The 15,989-nt window shown below is 35.0% G+C and overlaps 1 protein-coding gene across 1 annotated transcript in view; it reads left to right on the plus strand.

Moving 5' to 3' along the window:
* The window catches only part of LOC122803784 (extracellular calcium-sensing receptor-like), a 394,251-nt gene that overhangs the window by 325,045 nt on the left and 53,217 nt on the right, over nt 1-15,989 (plus strand). The window contains exon 5 of the mRNA XM_044073472.1: nt 11,295-11,418. Within this exon, the coding sequence (XP_043929407.1) occupies nt 11,295-11,418 (124 nt within the window). The remainder of the gene's footprint in view (nt 1-11,294; nt 11,419-15,989) is intronic.

The following is a 15,989-nucleotide window of genomic DNA, read 5'->3' on the forward strand; positions in this document are numbered from 1 at the left end:
CCTTTATATTTATTTGGTATGACTACTACAAGCTAGATTATTACTCACCAACCTCACGATGCAGCCTTTGCAACCTGCTGACGTGGGCTTCCTGGTTCGCAGCTCACTCAGCTGGAGCTCTAAAGAAGATAGAGAAACATTTAGGCATACCTGTCCATCACATACACAGGCTGGACTTTGGAAAAACACTTACTGATATGCATACTTACACATGCCTGGGACAGTACGCTTCTGTCATGCTTGTTGGACCCACTGCACCAAGAGATCCCTCTTCCTCCACTTCAAGTCGGCATAGTGATGCCAGACCTGCTCTGCAGTCCGAGGGATTCCAGTGGTACTAGTGAGATTGCGGGTGAGACTTTCCCAGGCCTCCACTTTGTATTGGGATCCCTGGTACTTGTCCTGCAGCAGTCCCACTTCATGGTTTATGACAAGGAGTCCTATCATGACCTTGGACTCCTGTATGCCCCAGCGTTGCACCCTAAAGCGCATGCCTTCCCCAACACCTGCCATACTGTCTACAGTGGGGAGCTACAACCAGATATGAGCTGTATTATGACCTGCAAGGTTTAAATAGGGCTATTTTCCCACCCTTTACCATGATTGGACAGTTTTGAAACTGCTAAGCTAAGCTAAGCACTGGGCAAACCCACTTAGCAAAGATAACCATGGCTTAAAGGGGTAGATGCTAAGTCTTGCTTACCAGTGCGCAAATCGACTTAGGTATGCTAAATCTTGTTTAAACTTTAAATTTCAGTGAACGTCACATTTGGAGCTGCTACACTACCCTGGTTAACATACACATAATATATTCACTATCTATTTATAAAAAATACATTTTAGATGTGTTTCACATATGGTCTACTGTGGGGTGCAAACTATAACTGACTGCAAGTTAGGCAAATACTCTAACCACTATGCTAGCCCTACTTTATTGCATTTCCTGCATATAGTTCTAATTAACTTCTTTCAAATTTTAAACGCTGCTCTGCATAAGTGCATGATGGGCAAACCTGTGCAGCTACATTAAACTTTATTCTGGACTGAAAAAAAAAAATAACATTAAACTTAAATGTCCAGATTTTTGCCTTATATTTTTGGTCCATTTGTCATACAGTTGTGGCTTTCTGGTAGATTAGTGGCAAAACATTGAAGACTGCAGTTAGCAAATAATGTTAGATATTTTAGTTTTGCACTTCATACCCTTTGGGTACCTCATGCTAATGTGAGGCCTGTCATTCTATCAACTTTATAAGTTTGTGAGAGCAATAGCTCACATTTGTCCCTATTTTTCCCTTTTTTATGGCTTTGTCCAGATTATGTGAGCAGTTTAGTGTTACTGGTGTCCGCAAACCTAACCTCTCAACTGTACAGATATTTTGCAGAATGTCCAGATTTTTGCCTTATATTTTTGGTCCATTTTTTATCACATTGTGGCTTTCTGGCAAATTAGTAACAAATCATTAAAGATTGAAGTTAGAAAATATTGACAGACATTTGAGTTTTAGACGTCATACCCTTCAGCAAATTCATGATAATGCATAACCTGTTATTCTATCTACTTTCTAAGTTTGTATGAGCAATACTTAAACATTATTCCTAGTTGTGTTTTTTTCATGGCTTTCTCCAGATTTCTTACTCTAAGAGGTTGAGAGGTATGCCGCGGATACTTTTGCTGCCATTACTTTGCTGTACGGCAATTATGGTGTGCAGGGGGCATGTGTTTTGTGAGAGCACTGCTCTCAAAGACACCCCTCCACTTGCACACAGAACCATGTCCGTTTTACAGTACGGCAGTGCACCTTCATACATATGCAGGGCGCACTGCCGTGCTGCATGGGAACGGTCTCTTCCATGCAGGATAAGCTATTCCTGCACGAAAGTTTGCTGAATCCTGGGGTTGGTGTATACTTTCTGTATTCAAGAATATCCTTACCACACTGCTTGGGCTGTCCATTCACTCAGAAAAACTACGCTAAGTGTACACGTAGTGCAGACTTATCGGTAAAATTTATGAATCCCACGATGTTTCACAATGAAGTTATTTTAACTATTTTGGTGAAAAAAACATCATAAAGATGATTTTATTAATACAGTTAGAAATTATTTTATTGTATTTATTTAATGACATTTGATTACTGGGAAAGTCTGACCTGGACCCATTTTCAAGGAGACTTGGGGAGAAAACTTCCAAAGTATTGCAAAAGATTTTAAGAACAATAATTCTGCAAACTTAAAAACAATTACAAAAACATTTACAGTTTAAATAATTATACCAAATTAGACATCACATGAAAACATTGGTTAAGAATGCATACAAGTTATATGAAAATGATTTAATATTTAGAAAAATTCTGGCCAGTTTTCTGAGAAAGTAAAGGTAAGTTATAAACAAGAATTGTAATATGAAGTGAGAGGAAAAGCAGGCTTATGGTATATTTAGAGAGAAAGCCAGGGGAAAGAAATTGATAGAAGTAAGAAACTGAGTGAAGAGGGTCCCTAAGAAATCTTAATTATCAACCAGTTCTGTCTTTGAAATAGCAATTTATTAAAAAAACTATAAATCTTCACACCAATGCATAAGTATGTTATTGCAGATATATTGTTTGCAAGTTAGTTATTGATTATAATGAGAACAACTGGAAAGTGTTAATGAGCAATACGGATTTATTTCACACTATCCTATTGGTGGACAAAGCTTGAACTCTTCAGCTTCAGCTGCCAGAGCTTCATCTTGTTTCAAGTTGCTGATGATCAGAGTTTCTCTATAAGAAATCACTTTAGTGAGTTGTCCTGGAAGTGATTTCCTTTTTGGAGGAATTTCCCTCTTTTTGAGTAAGTATGACCTTCATACATCTCAACTGTACAGATGTTCACAGAATGTCCAGATTTTTGCCTCATGTTTTTAGTCTTTTTTTCATAAAATTGTGTTTTTCTGACAAATCATAGGAAATTCATTGAAGATTGAAGTCAGAAAATAATGACAGACATTTGATTTTCAGACTTCATACCCTTCAAAAAATTCATGCTAATGCAACATCTCTTATTCTATTAATTTTCTAAGTTTGTAAGAGCAGTTTTTGAAAAATTTATCTTATTTGTGGGCCTTTGTCCCCATAATATATGGCTTCTTTCTCTAAGAGGGTGAGAGGTATGGTGACAAATACATTTCAGGAATTCCAATCCTCTGTGCATTTGCTTTTGTCCTCTCATAGTGGAATTATTATTTCACATTGTTGACAACTGACCACTTTTAGGAATATTTCACAAATCAAATTTTCAAAATGACATTGTTCTGCAAACTTAGTCATCTACTAAAGCAAAAACGATAGCTGTGTTTAGTGAGTAGCTGCCTAAAAGTTCCATTATTTTTTTAAGCAATTAGACAAGACTTTTGAAATTAAGGAACATTGTATTTGGTAATAGTTCTTTATAATTTATGCAGCTATGTGTTTCAAATGTGATTTGTTTTACATTGGGAAGACAACATTTTTAGAAAAAGGATTTGAGAAGAGACATATAATATTAAGGTAATGACACCAACACTGCATTTTTAAACATTCAGTACAATGCACTTGTTTTAAAAATATATATTTTTACTGTATTAGACTGAGAAAAATTAACAGCAAGAGAGCATAATTATGAATATTAATTAGACAATAAAGAATGTTTTTGTATTTGTTTTTATTCTGATGAAGTATTTGGTATTAATGGATTGAAAGCACCTATTTTAATTAACAGACATTGTCTGACAGTTTGAATTATGTTGTGCTGTTATTTTATATTTTGTTATACTTCTTTGTTGCAAGCGCATCTGCTTTAAGTTTTTCAGTTCTACATTCTGTGCAGGAATGCTAGGCCAGCTACAATAATAAAACTAGTACTGTTAAGAACCCCCACCACCATGATCTACATATCCATAAAATAAATGGTTTCACAAATACACAAATAGAAATCTTGAATTTACATCAGTAAATGAAGCACACTAGGTGGATAGATTTATCTATCAACAATTCCCCTTTCTCTGGATTAATCTTTCATTACATATAAACCAGAGTGGCACTATCCCTTCCTTAAGTCAAATCTCTACATTTGGGGGATGCCTGTAAGTTCATCCCCAGCCTAACCTGTTTAGTCCTCTTGCACAAAGGGGTTTCCTTTAAGGATAGGTATTAGCAGGACGATTATGGTTCAAGGACTGATTTTGTCTTGTAAAAGTCTACAAATCTATTACTCTATAAATCTATTGTTTTCAGTTAGCTGTTGATGCTGTGAAGATTTGCACTGCTGTTTCATTTAAGTTGATTCTGTCCTCGTTAAGCTCTTCTGGTCTATGCATTTTTTATTTTATCCCTAGAAAAAGACAAATGTGTCTGCATGATACCCAAAAAAGTACACCTATTCATTACCACACCAGATAGTATCTACACATGAGGACCTGATCAGACATCTCAAATACAGTGATCTGCAGCAATTTGTGTTTGAAAGTGTTCTATAATTAAATATTAGGGTCTATATTAAAAAGCCAAAACCTCACTTACGCGAATCCCAAAAGGCCGAAACATAAACAGCGAACCGCAATAACAGTGAACGTCCTTTAGCACGAAATTCAAAATATCGAATTCCCATAGTTGGCCAACTCCACCACCCACTACATACCACCTACCCAAACAAAATAAATAATCCACACTTCACCCATATGTACACTCCACCCATATATCCCATATCCTAATCAAACATGCATTTCACACAAATGTATCCAAATATAAACAAACAACATCCAAGTATGGGAAAAGTGTAATTTATGTATCTATTCTGCTACACAACTGTATTACTATATATGCATTTAACTTAACCCTACTTCTAACCCTAAGGTGTAGGTTGAATGTATTGCTATATATGCACTTACCTTAACCTGCACTCTAACCCTAAGGTCAGTAACTATTGCACATTTAAGTTAGGGAGCTATACCGGATAAGGGAATCTCCTACTGACGTTTTACCTCACGAAACATGGTGTGGACAACTATGGCAGTTCAACATTTTGAATTTCGCGCTTCAGGACACTCAGTGTTCTTGCGGTTTGCTGTTTATGTGTCTGCCTTTTGGGATTCGCATAAGTGAGGTTTTTGCTTTTTAATATAGATCCAAATGTTATACTCTGAATAAGTATTTAATATAAATTCTACAATTTTCCTATTCATTTTCAATAATTCTTTCATACAATCTACCTTGTACTCCTGTGTCAATGTCTATGATGTATTTGTAGTCTACATTGTGTCAAGCCTTTCCACCTTCACAGTACCAATACACAGCTTATGTACATATTTCTGTTCAACAGCATTCAAACTCCTCTGAACACATTTTATTTTATTTTGGAGAAATGTATTTTCTATCACAGATTCTAGAAGCTATATTTTTGTATGATAGCTCTTCCTCTTATTCTTATAGTCACACCTATTCCAAGACTAATTTTATTAATGTATTTAGAGCCATGTGAATATCCAGTATGGAAGACAAACTATTTTTATATATCAATTACGTTTACAGAACATCTTCAGATCATTACTAATTTTTCACGTTAGTTGACCCACTTTTTATCTTAAAACACCTTCTTTTAATCAGTTATTGCTTAAGACTTTGCCCTAGTAATTTCACTTGTTCTGTAAGAATACAGTCTTAGTAACAAATAAAATGTGACCCATAATCAGAAACATATTTAGCAAATAAAATACACATTTGGATAGCTGGAAAAACTGCAGAAGCTTCTTTCAAGATGTAAACACAGAGAAAGAAATATTATTATTATTATTATTAAGGATCTGAATATTTTTCTGAATCCTTTCCAATCACTCGATAAGGTTAATTTAGTAAAATGCTAAATGGTAGTGATGCTGAATGTTTAGAAAGGACAAAAATATAGGAACAATGTAAAAACATGTAAAACATGATAGGATTAAAATTAAAAAGCAGTGACAAAGTACTCATAGTCTTATGAGTCACTGATCAAAGCAAAAAGGATTACACTGAATGCACACGGAAGATAATTGCAATTATTAATTCTACTACCACTGAGGCATTTTGGTGTAGAGTATATACTTGTCTAGGAAGAATTCATAATGGAGACTGGCATACTAAAAAAAGTAGATGAAATATTACAGTTAAAGTATTTTTTAATAACAAAGCACCATCAGTAATGAAGTATTCAAATACTTTATGCTAATTAGGCTCCCTAATTTTTCCTGATTTCATGGTTCTTTGTCCCTGAGTCTCTCTCTTCTAAAGATTGAGACTTTTACCTTTGCCCACAAGTGGTTTACCAACATCATCAGATAGAAACATGGATCCAAACCAGTGAAGTCACAATCACCTACAGCATAATGCTAATAATATATAATAGAAGGTATTAATGGGTTATGCTCCCACTCCCCCATATTATATGTTATAAGTGTAGGTTGTACAAGAGTTCAGGACAGTGAAATGGAGGCATTGTCTTTTATTTATAAAAGTCCCCATCATTTCCCCTGATAGATTGCTGAAATCAACCTCAGATCAGAAACATATCATCCAAGTAAATGCTAGTCAGGTCTATTCATTCCATCAAGAATTAATGCAAAGTAACAAAATAATTTAAAATTTTTATGTATCAGTCCTTAACAGACTTTCAGTAACAACAAACTACATATGATGGAAAATGGAAGTAAGTCAATAATGATTAAAGCAGCAATCAGAACTAATGATGGCACAATGCACTGTTGTACGTGAAAAGGGAGATGGCAGAAACAATGCTGTATTACACCAGGGAGATATATGTATTGCTAGAAAAATAATCCAAGATCTTCAAAGTAAGAGCTAGGAGCTGTAGTCAGGTTATTTTTATTATATTCTGTTTTAGGCAGCTAACCATCTTCAGCATTATACAGTCATAGTTTAATATGTTAATGCCATTAAGTGCTGTAATTTAATGGAACATGTCATTTTGTCATGCACTGGTCAAATTAACTTCTTCCAACTTTTAATTTGTCTGTAGCCTGAATGGCCTTCCACATGGATTGTCTGGTATTTTAGCCAATACTTGGGATGTCTTTGCATTGTTAGCATGAGCTGAAGAGGGTAGCTGCCCATCCAAATCCATACATGTAGGCTCAGAGCCCAGAAGTAACAGTTACTGCGACAACTTCACTGAAACATGAATTCATTGACTAAGGCTAGAAAGATATCTGAAGAATATCTTACACCAATGTTAAAGGAATGAGCAGGGATCTTTTCTTTGACATGAAGGGTGGACTTCTGTCACACTACTGGACAACTGTCTTGTTTTCAGACAGATAGCATACTAGAGAAAAGCTGGTCATAGATTCAAAGGTTCTGACAAGGCTGTTGATCCAGTGGACTATTTGCAGCCTAGCCAATGATCTTACCCATTTACCAATACAGGAATTAGTATAATGAGACCCTGACCTAGTTTTAACCCCCTTTCCATCAGGGTTAAGGGGTCAGACTGGTGGTGTATTCATAATTGCTGGCCCAGTTGTCCAGGTCACAATTAAAAAAAGACATGGAACTTCTCTGCTTAACCTCTCAGAGGAGTCTTTTCCATAAAGGAGCCAGACTTTAGTGGGTATTTAGGGTGGTATTAATTTTGTGGGTGTGCATGAGGTTACAGAACACCTTATCTTTCAAGGTTATGTAGGCAAGAGAGAGATCTGCTCCCTATAGTCTATAGGAAATTGAAAAGAGTGAGGGAGATATAATGTGGTAAGGGTAACTTAAGGACAGCATTACCTTGATTTTTTATGGTAAAGAAAAACTGCAATCCCTCATACATTCATTGATAAATATTAGGCTAGTTGCCCTTGTGGATTATTTTAAGCCTATCCAATTTCCCTTTTTGTGCTCAAAATAACCCATCCTACTTGGTTATAGATTAGTCTTACCCATCCCATGGTCAATGATTATATATTACCCCTAATGAGAATAACTGGGATCATAGCAAAAAGTAATTTCAGGTGACCCATGCACCATGGTATAATTTGTTTAGGAGCTACATCTGCTTTTTAGTGGTACAGGCTCAGTCCTGTTGTAAATTTTTGTTTTCAGATCAACAGATTTAAGTTGCACTTGAAAATGGATAGATATGAACTTTGCTTTATGTGGATGGGGAGTCTGTTCCACAGCAGTGATGTTCTGCAACATATACCTGTTCCTGGAAACCGCTCTATTGATGTTGTAGAAAAGTTTTAGATCATTAGACCTAGTATTTCTGATGCCATTTGACTTGCTGATATGCAATAAATCAATCAGTAACGGGTTGGAGGATGCTTTGTATGCTAGATAAAGTTCATTTCTTAGTAGTTTGAAGGATACTGAGTATAGTGACGGGGCTTTCAGGTGGTCAGTATAGGACATGATATTAAGGCCTTGTATCCTTTTAGTAAGGTATTTCTGTGTGTGTTTCAGTTGATGCATATGCCTAGACAAATTCATGTCAAAGGGAGCATTATATTCAATGAATGACCTAATAAGGGCTGAGTAAAGGGGGCAACGATCTGGAAACAATCCCTTTCTTTATAAGATGTGCCATATAGAAGGACTTTCTTACAATAATAGACATATGTTGGTCAATACTTGGTCACGGTCCAGACAAGTTCTGAAATCCTCCACACAAGTTCCAGAATTCTGAAATCTTAGAGGTATATTGTCAAGGTGGTAGTTCCCTGAGTTAGATGACTTCCCAAAGAATAGAATAATGCATTTTTGGCATTTAGTTTCAGACCATGATTTTGATACCAGTTATTTATTTGAGACAAACTATCCCGCAGGCTGGCTAAATGATTTGGGGATTTAATGACTACACTTAGCTTGCATTCAACTGCAATCCTAGTCAGCCAGAGCCCTTTGGTATTGGCTTTTACTTCAGAAAATTAGAAGCCAAACAGGAGAGGTCCCAGAACAGAACCCTGCCAGACTCCACTGGTGACTGGCCTGGCCTCTTTGTAGAGGTAACTGCCCCTATTTTGATTATCTGCATCCTATCTGTGAACCAGTTGGTAATCCAGTGGGTGACATAGGGATTATTCCCAGTCTATTTAGCTTTTCTACTATACCTGAGTGGGGAATTGTGTCTAACTTTGAGATGCATATTCAGAGAACTCCATCATGTCCATTTTCATGTGATCCGTGGAGGTGCATCTCAAGTTATTGACTTCTGTGTTTATAGTGATCAGGTCATATGTCCACCTGGGATAAAAGGAATTTAGTGGCATTACATATCCTGGTGCATGAGAGACAGCCTGGTGAGTGAAGCATCTGTATATCTAACTATGAACCTGTAACTATAACCAGATGTTGCCAGATGAACTAACTTGGTTATGCTGCCTTAAGGGCTTTAGTGAGATAATTATCTGACCTCTGTTAATGCTCATACTTCCTATAGTGTTAGCGTGAGATGTATGTTGTATACAGGAGGTAAATATGAGAGCTTTGTCTGATGACTAATATTTCAGGCCCTGGGGGATTTAGGAAAGATTTTTAATGACATCAGTATATGATGGATTAAAGTTTGTACTGTGCAGATGTTACATAGATATAGGTGGGGTAAGACTGTGTTGAGCTTAATGTGTGCATCTGGCACTAAGGGAGAGGAATGCTTTCATTTGAATTAAATATGTAAACCTCTCAAAGATAGAGTCCATTTGGTTTAGAAGAACTTTGTTATCGGTGAACACGTCTCAGGACTCCAAGGTCTATATGTCTGGCAGGAGGATGTGTTTGTGTGCTTACTCTCTTTGAATGACCAATACTGATAGATTTAAAGTAAGGATCTAAACAGGAGCTGGGAAAATATTACAGCTGCGGACATTTGTTGGACTGGTTATATGTTCACTGTAAGCCCACGCTGCTCAGTGCAACTGGTACAGAGATTAGTGCAGCTAAAAGAAAGTCATTGCTAGCAGCTTAAGCAATGCAGAAATGAATAAGTAAGTCAGTGATGTTATCAGAAGATACCTTTCTTGTAGTACACGACAGATAATTATAGCTGTCCATAATACCCCTATGGTAACAATATTACCATGTCACTGTGCATACCTCTCCAAATGTCTCTGATTTTCAGGGATGCCCACAAATGTGACTCAAATTTTAGCTCTGTCCCTCCTAATCCCTTTTAAAACTGTGGACATTTGGAGGACAGGTTATGAATTACACCTAATAAATAATAATGATAATAATAATTATAAGCATTATAGATCTATTTTATTTCAGAAAATGGATATTAATTCACATACTATTCTGTCAAAGTCTCAAGTTAGTAGTACTAATATTTTAAAAGTGTCCCTGACTGTCTCTGATTATTTCTGGATTTGTCCCTGATTTGTTGAGAGCTGCATTTGGAGCAGCACTTCACAGAAGACAAGAGAACCAATAAAAAATAGATAACATCTGAAACCCGATTACTGTAAACCACCCAGAACCTGTAGCAGTCAATTTAACTCTCACTTAGATGACTCACAACTGATTCTAAGATGCTGCCACGCCCTGGCAAAGCAGATTTACTCAAGGCAGTGATTTAAACTGAGCAAAATAATATTAAACAGAACCGAACAGCTCAGAAAAACTAAAGTGCAACCAGCAATATCGGGCAATTTAGAATTAGCTGGAAATTACTAAAATTGTACTAAGACTGTATTGGCAAAGCAATAACAGCTTGAAGTACATAAAGCAGTAAAAAATAGAAACAGACAATGTAAAAATGTTTGAAACTGGCTAGAATGACTAGGCAACTTGAACGTAGATAAAGGAAAATCATCTTCCTGGCTTTATTTCTCCTGTTAGATGCAGTAGTTAGTTAAACAGTGAGGCAAAGTGACAAAACACAAAAGGAGTTCACCAACGCTGATGTTAACAAAAAACTCCAGTTTTCACTTCAAGAGTTTAATATTCAAAACAAATGCTGGATCCAAAAGTAAGCGCTTTCACGTTGGTGAGCTCCTTTTGTGTTTTGTTGCTGAGTATATAATTTTTCTGAGGAGCACTTTACCCAGTAAGTTGTGGTTCCGTTGATTCAGTGAGGCAAAGTGGTTGAGCTTGCTGCAGTCTCTTGGTACATTGTCAGTTTTATTTCAAATGTTTCACTAGGAGAGGCATATCTAAATGAAAGTAATTCACTTTTAGAGGCAATATAAGTTATGTAACTTTGAGGGTGTATGTATGTATATCATAATCATCTTTATATATATATATATATATATATATATATATATATATATATATATATATATATTTTTTTTCATTTAGATTCCTCATTCATTGTGCAGTGAAAGTTGTTCTGCAGGCTATAGAAAAGCACCTCTGATCGGCCAACCAATCTGCTGTTTTAGCTGCATCATATGTTTTCAAGGAGAAATTTCCAATCAAACCGGTGAGAAAAGTATCTCATGAAACTCTGTATATTATATATGTGTTAGCATGATAATGCTCTGAAAGAATCTTATTCCTTTTCCTGAAAAATTGTAGTGCTTGTGTTGCTTTTGAATTTAACTGGGGAAACAAATTATGTCTGTGCTGGATATAAAACTGCGTTCAATGGAATTCACAAAGTATAAAATGGCCATTGAAGGGCATCATTAAAAAAAATTCCAGCGTATTTCAGATTGACAGTGAATTAGTGTCAGTAACTCTGAGTTAAGCACTGTGGTAAAAGGCTTATGGAAAGAATATTTGCAAACTCTGTTGAATGGCCAGAAGATGTTAGCATTCAGATTGCTATTTCCTCTATTGATTATAAATAGATATTTTTCTGGGTTTCATATATAGAGTTTTATCTTTTCAGTGGTTTAGTGCATGTATTTTCCTGAAAAAATAAAATTTTTACATGATTGTGCAGATTCATTTTAGTTTATATTTATAGGAACCTATGTTTCAAGTGTTTATGGGATACTTGTACATCTGTTTTACTGCTATGATAGCCTCTTACAGTATATAGGACCATAGGTATATAACAGGAGAATGACCACTAAGGTCTTTATAAGCCTAGCCATGCAACCCAACCCAATTGTTTCCCTTTTATATCATGGGCGTTTATTTGGAGGGGGTTTGTTAGGAAGTATCTAAAGCTTATATGGAGGTTATGTTAGTTTGGGTATAGTTACTGTCTGTGTCTGTCCTATCAGAGACATGGGGACCAGACCCAATTTGAAGTTATGATTTCCCAACTATTGATCAAGGTTACTCTTATAATAGGATTAGGGATGGACTCTTCTTCACATGGGTGGGGACCCTGATCCAGAGCATGGGGATCCTCTGAGACATGTATCTGTCTAGCCAACATGACCTATTTATATGTACAAAGGTCCATCAGTGCTAGACTCGAGGAGCCTTGTATATCATCCATAGATCACCTCTTAGTAAGCCGTAGGAGGCTGAGTGCAGAGATAGAGCTTTAAGGTTATCCATATGAGACAATGTGTTTATATCATGGATTCTCCTTGTAAAGAATCTTTGTAGACATTCTAACAGTTGCATATGTGTGGTCAGGTACATGCTGAAGGGGGCATTGTACTCAATGATGAGTCTGATAAGTGTCAAATTAAATGGCACTATGACTTACTTAGACCTGGTTGCCATGCCCTTTCTTATAGGTTGGGCAACATAGAATGTGTTTCTTACTTCCTTGGCCACATGTTGGTTAAAAGCCAGATTACTGTCTGCATATGTTCCCAGATCACTGGCTATCAGTTCACCTATCGGGGTGTCTTTTTTAATCAAATAATTAGTCTGGACAGCTGTTTTCCCAAAAGGCACTATAGTGCATTTCTTGTCATTGAGTTTTAATCCGTGACTTTGGCATCACTAATTTGTCTGTGTTAGACCCTTTTGTAGCATGTTTGTGTCATTGGGAAATCTATTATATCTTCATATTTGCAATCATCTGTGAACTTGGTCAGCAAAATGCCCCACTGGTGACTGGTCTCTTAGTGGAGGTAGTCCCACAAATCCTGACTTTCTGAGTCCTGTCTGGGGCAAGCCCAAAGAACAGGGAAGAAACAGCAGCAAAGGAAACACTAAGACTCACAAATGCAACCTTAAGCAGGTAAATGTTAAGCAGAATAATACTCTAACAACAAAACTAGAATATAAACAGCTGTAAACGTATTGAAGCACAAATCCTGCAGTAGAATGCACAATATAGCCACTACTTCACTCTCAACACCCATTAAGGCATCACACTATGCATAAATTTACCAATAATCCTGTTTGTGGGAAAAAAATAGTGTAATAAATTGTAAAATGAGGCTTACATCTGGCTGTAATTCACAGTTCTGCCACGACTGTGAATGAAACTACAAGATTAAGGCTGTAGACAGGGATCAAAATACAAACAGCTAGCTTTTACAAGTAACTCTATTTATTGAGATCAAAGTGCAGTATAATATATAAACAATGCTAAAATCTTGCAGTAATGCACATGATCATACCACAACATCAAATAAAGCTAAACGACAAAGGTCCAAAAACAAACTAAAAAATTGCAAAAGCATAAGTTTTTTGGCTAAAACATAAATCAAAAAAGTACAAAATAGTATCACCACACAGATCCCTATAAGTGCACTTAAACTGTTCATCAAAATGGGAGGAAAAAAACTTTTCTTTCAAGTCTGCTTAAATATTTTGTTTTTCACACTTCAGGGCTGACCTCATTTCTCAGAGTATTAAATGTTTTAGTTTAATTACAAGACACTGTTTGAAATGTTCATAAGATTTCTGCACATCAGTCTCACTTGGTCTGAAACAGTCTTACAGTACATTCCTGTTTTAGTTTATATTTATAGAAGACTATGTTTTATGTGTTTATGGGGTAATTGTAGAACAGCTTCAGTGGTGTTGAGACAGAATCTTATGGCAGTAGAACTTACTTGTGTAGAAGCCTTTATAGTAGTATAACTTGCTAGTATGAGTAACCACAGAAAACATTTTGTATGGCTTAAGTTTCAGAGAATGACAATTTCCATTGTTCAAGAAAAGTAGAACATTTTAAGAACTTTCTAGTTGAAAATGTATATTTTTGACTATTGCTACTGTCCAATTGGAAATTGATTTATTCAGTTTAAAATTATTTTTCAGTAATTCATCAGCCAATAAATATTGAATATATAGAAATTAGTGGTTATTTCAGGTTTGTGTCTGAAAATTAGATATCGCTTTATAATGTTCTATTTAATTTCTATCTATATGGCAAATTATTGTCATTAAAAATTCAAGTCCAAGGAACAACTCATCTGAATGCTGGAAATGTTTTCTATTTGACTGGCACCATTCAAATTATTTACACAAGATTCTAAAAACAGATCAGTGGTCAGTGATTTGTCCAAGTATGATTTATCCCTTTAAAATAGTTTCATTTTCTCTCTCTCTCTCTCTGTATATATATAATATAATATAAGATATATATATATATATATATATATATATATATATATATATATATATATATATATAGGGAGAGAGAGAGGGAGATTTGGGGATTTGCATACATTGCATTCTGTAATTGCAATAACAAAACACCCAGGTGTGCCATAAATACTTTCATTAACTGCCTATTTGATTTTCTGGTCTTTATAGAATAGTCTCCATGAAATAGCACAGCAATAGAATAAATGAACACTGAGTGTTCTCCTTCACTTTGTTCAGGTTCCACTCAGTTTGTATTACATTTTGAGAATGTTATTTGCAGAGAAGGTAAACACTCTAAGGTCACAGAGGTTATTTTATTCTTTATCAAAAAGTTTGTTCTCAGTGAATGATTAAAATGAATCCTTATAACAATGACATCAGTAGTTTAAGGTGAAATGTGAGTTGACATGCTCAAACCATCATTTATTTCAAAATGCACTGTATGGAGTTGAAAGTGTCTAGGTCTCCTGGTACTCATTCCTTTAAAATTGTCTTACTGAATGATCCAAGAAAGAGAAAAGGCTTGACAAACACCATTATATGTATTTATGTTTAACAAAAATTTTTGACTATCACTGGAAAGCAAAACCAAATATTTAAAGCCACATCTGGATTCAGTATTAAGCCAGAAGAAGTCATTTATTTATTGATTTTTGTTTATTAATCACGTAAGAGGGTTGTTTCCATATGGATTCATTCATTCATTCATTCATTCAAAGTCCAGGCATACTGCAAGATACTGCCATTTTTTGACAGCTTTTTACGCCCAGCTAAAACAAAAAAACAGTTTATTAATAAGATATATCAGTTTTAGCAGCTGAAGAACACAGCCCTATATAATTTAAACCAATTCCTTTGTCCAAGTAATAATAACACAGAAATGTTCCAATTATCAACTAATATATCATAAGTTATCCAAAATTTTAACTAAATATATAATTTCTCAACAACTATTTACTATGTATCAAATTTCCAAATGATACAATAGATTATTCTTTCTATGACATATCATCAATTTACTTATTAAAATAAATTTCTCAGACTTAAATTTTTAATTAAACTATATCATTAATAAAAGCAATACAAGTAGGAAAAAATAAAACTGTTTACATAAGAAAAAGAAAATGAAAAAGCTGCAAAGAAGTGTCTAAATCTATGTATGCCACACACATTCATATACAAACCAAAAAATATTTTTATCATCACCATGTCTACTTTAGACCAGTGTTTAATTGATTATTTGTTTTATTTATGTGTAGCATTTAGCAAAATTAAACATCCCTCAAAACTTTAGCTATCAGATAGTTTCCAGTGTCTTGTATTAGTATTTATAGCTGAAGCAGGAATAGTTCCTAATAATAAAGCCCTATGGGGAATCTAGACATTTCATATGAGTTATTTCAGCACAATAATAATTTTTACTTCCATTATTTCTTTACTTTTTCAAATATTATATTTACAAAATATTTCAGAATTGATTTATATAAAGATGAGCAAACTTATCTTTGTTTTTTTTTTTTATTTTGCTTTTAAAGATCT

This window comes from Protopterus annectens, chromosome 6.part0 (assembly GCF_019279795.1).
Source record: "Protopterus annectens isolate FY-2018-M chromosome 6.part0, PAN1.0, whole genome shotgun sequence".
Taxonomy (NCBI): Eukaryota; Metazoa; Chordata; order Ceratodontiformes; family Protopteridae; genus Protopterus; species Protopterus annectens.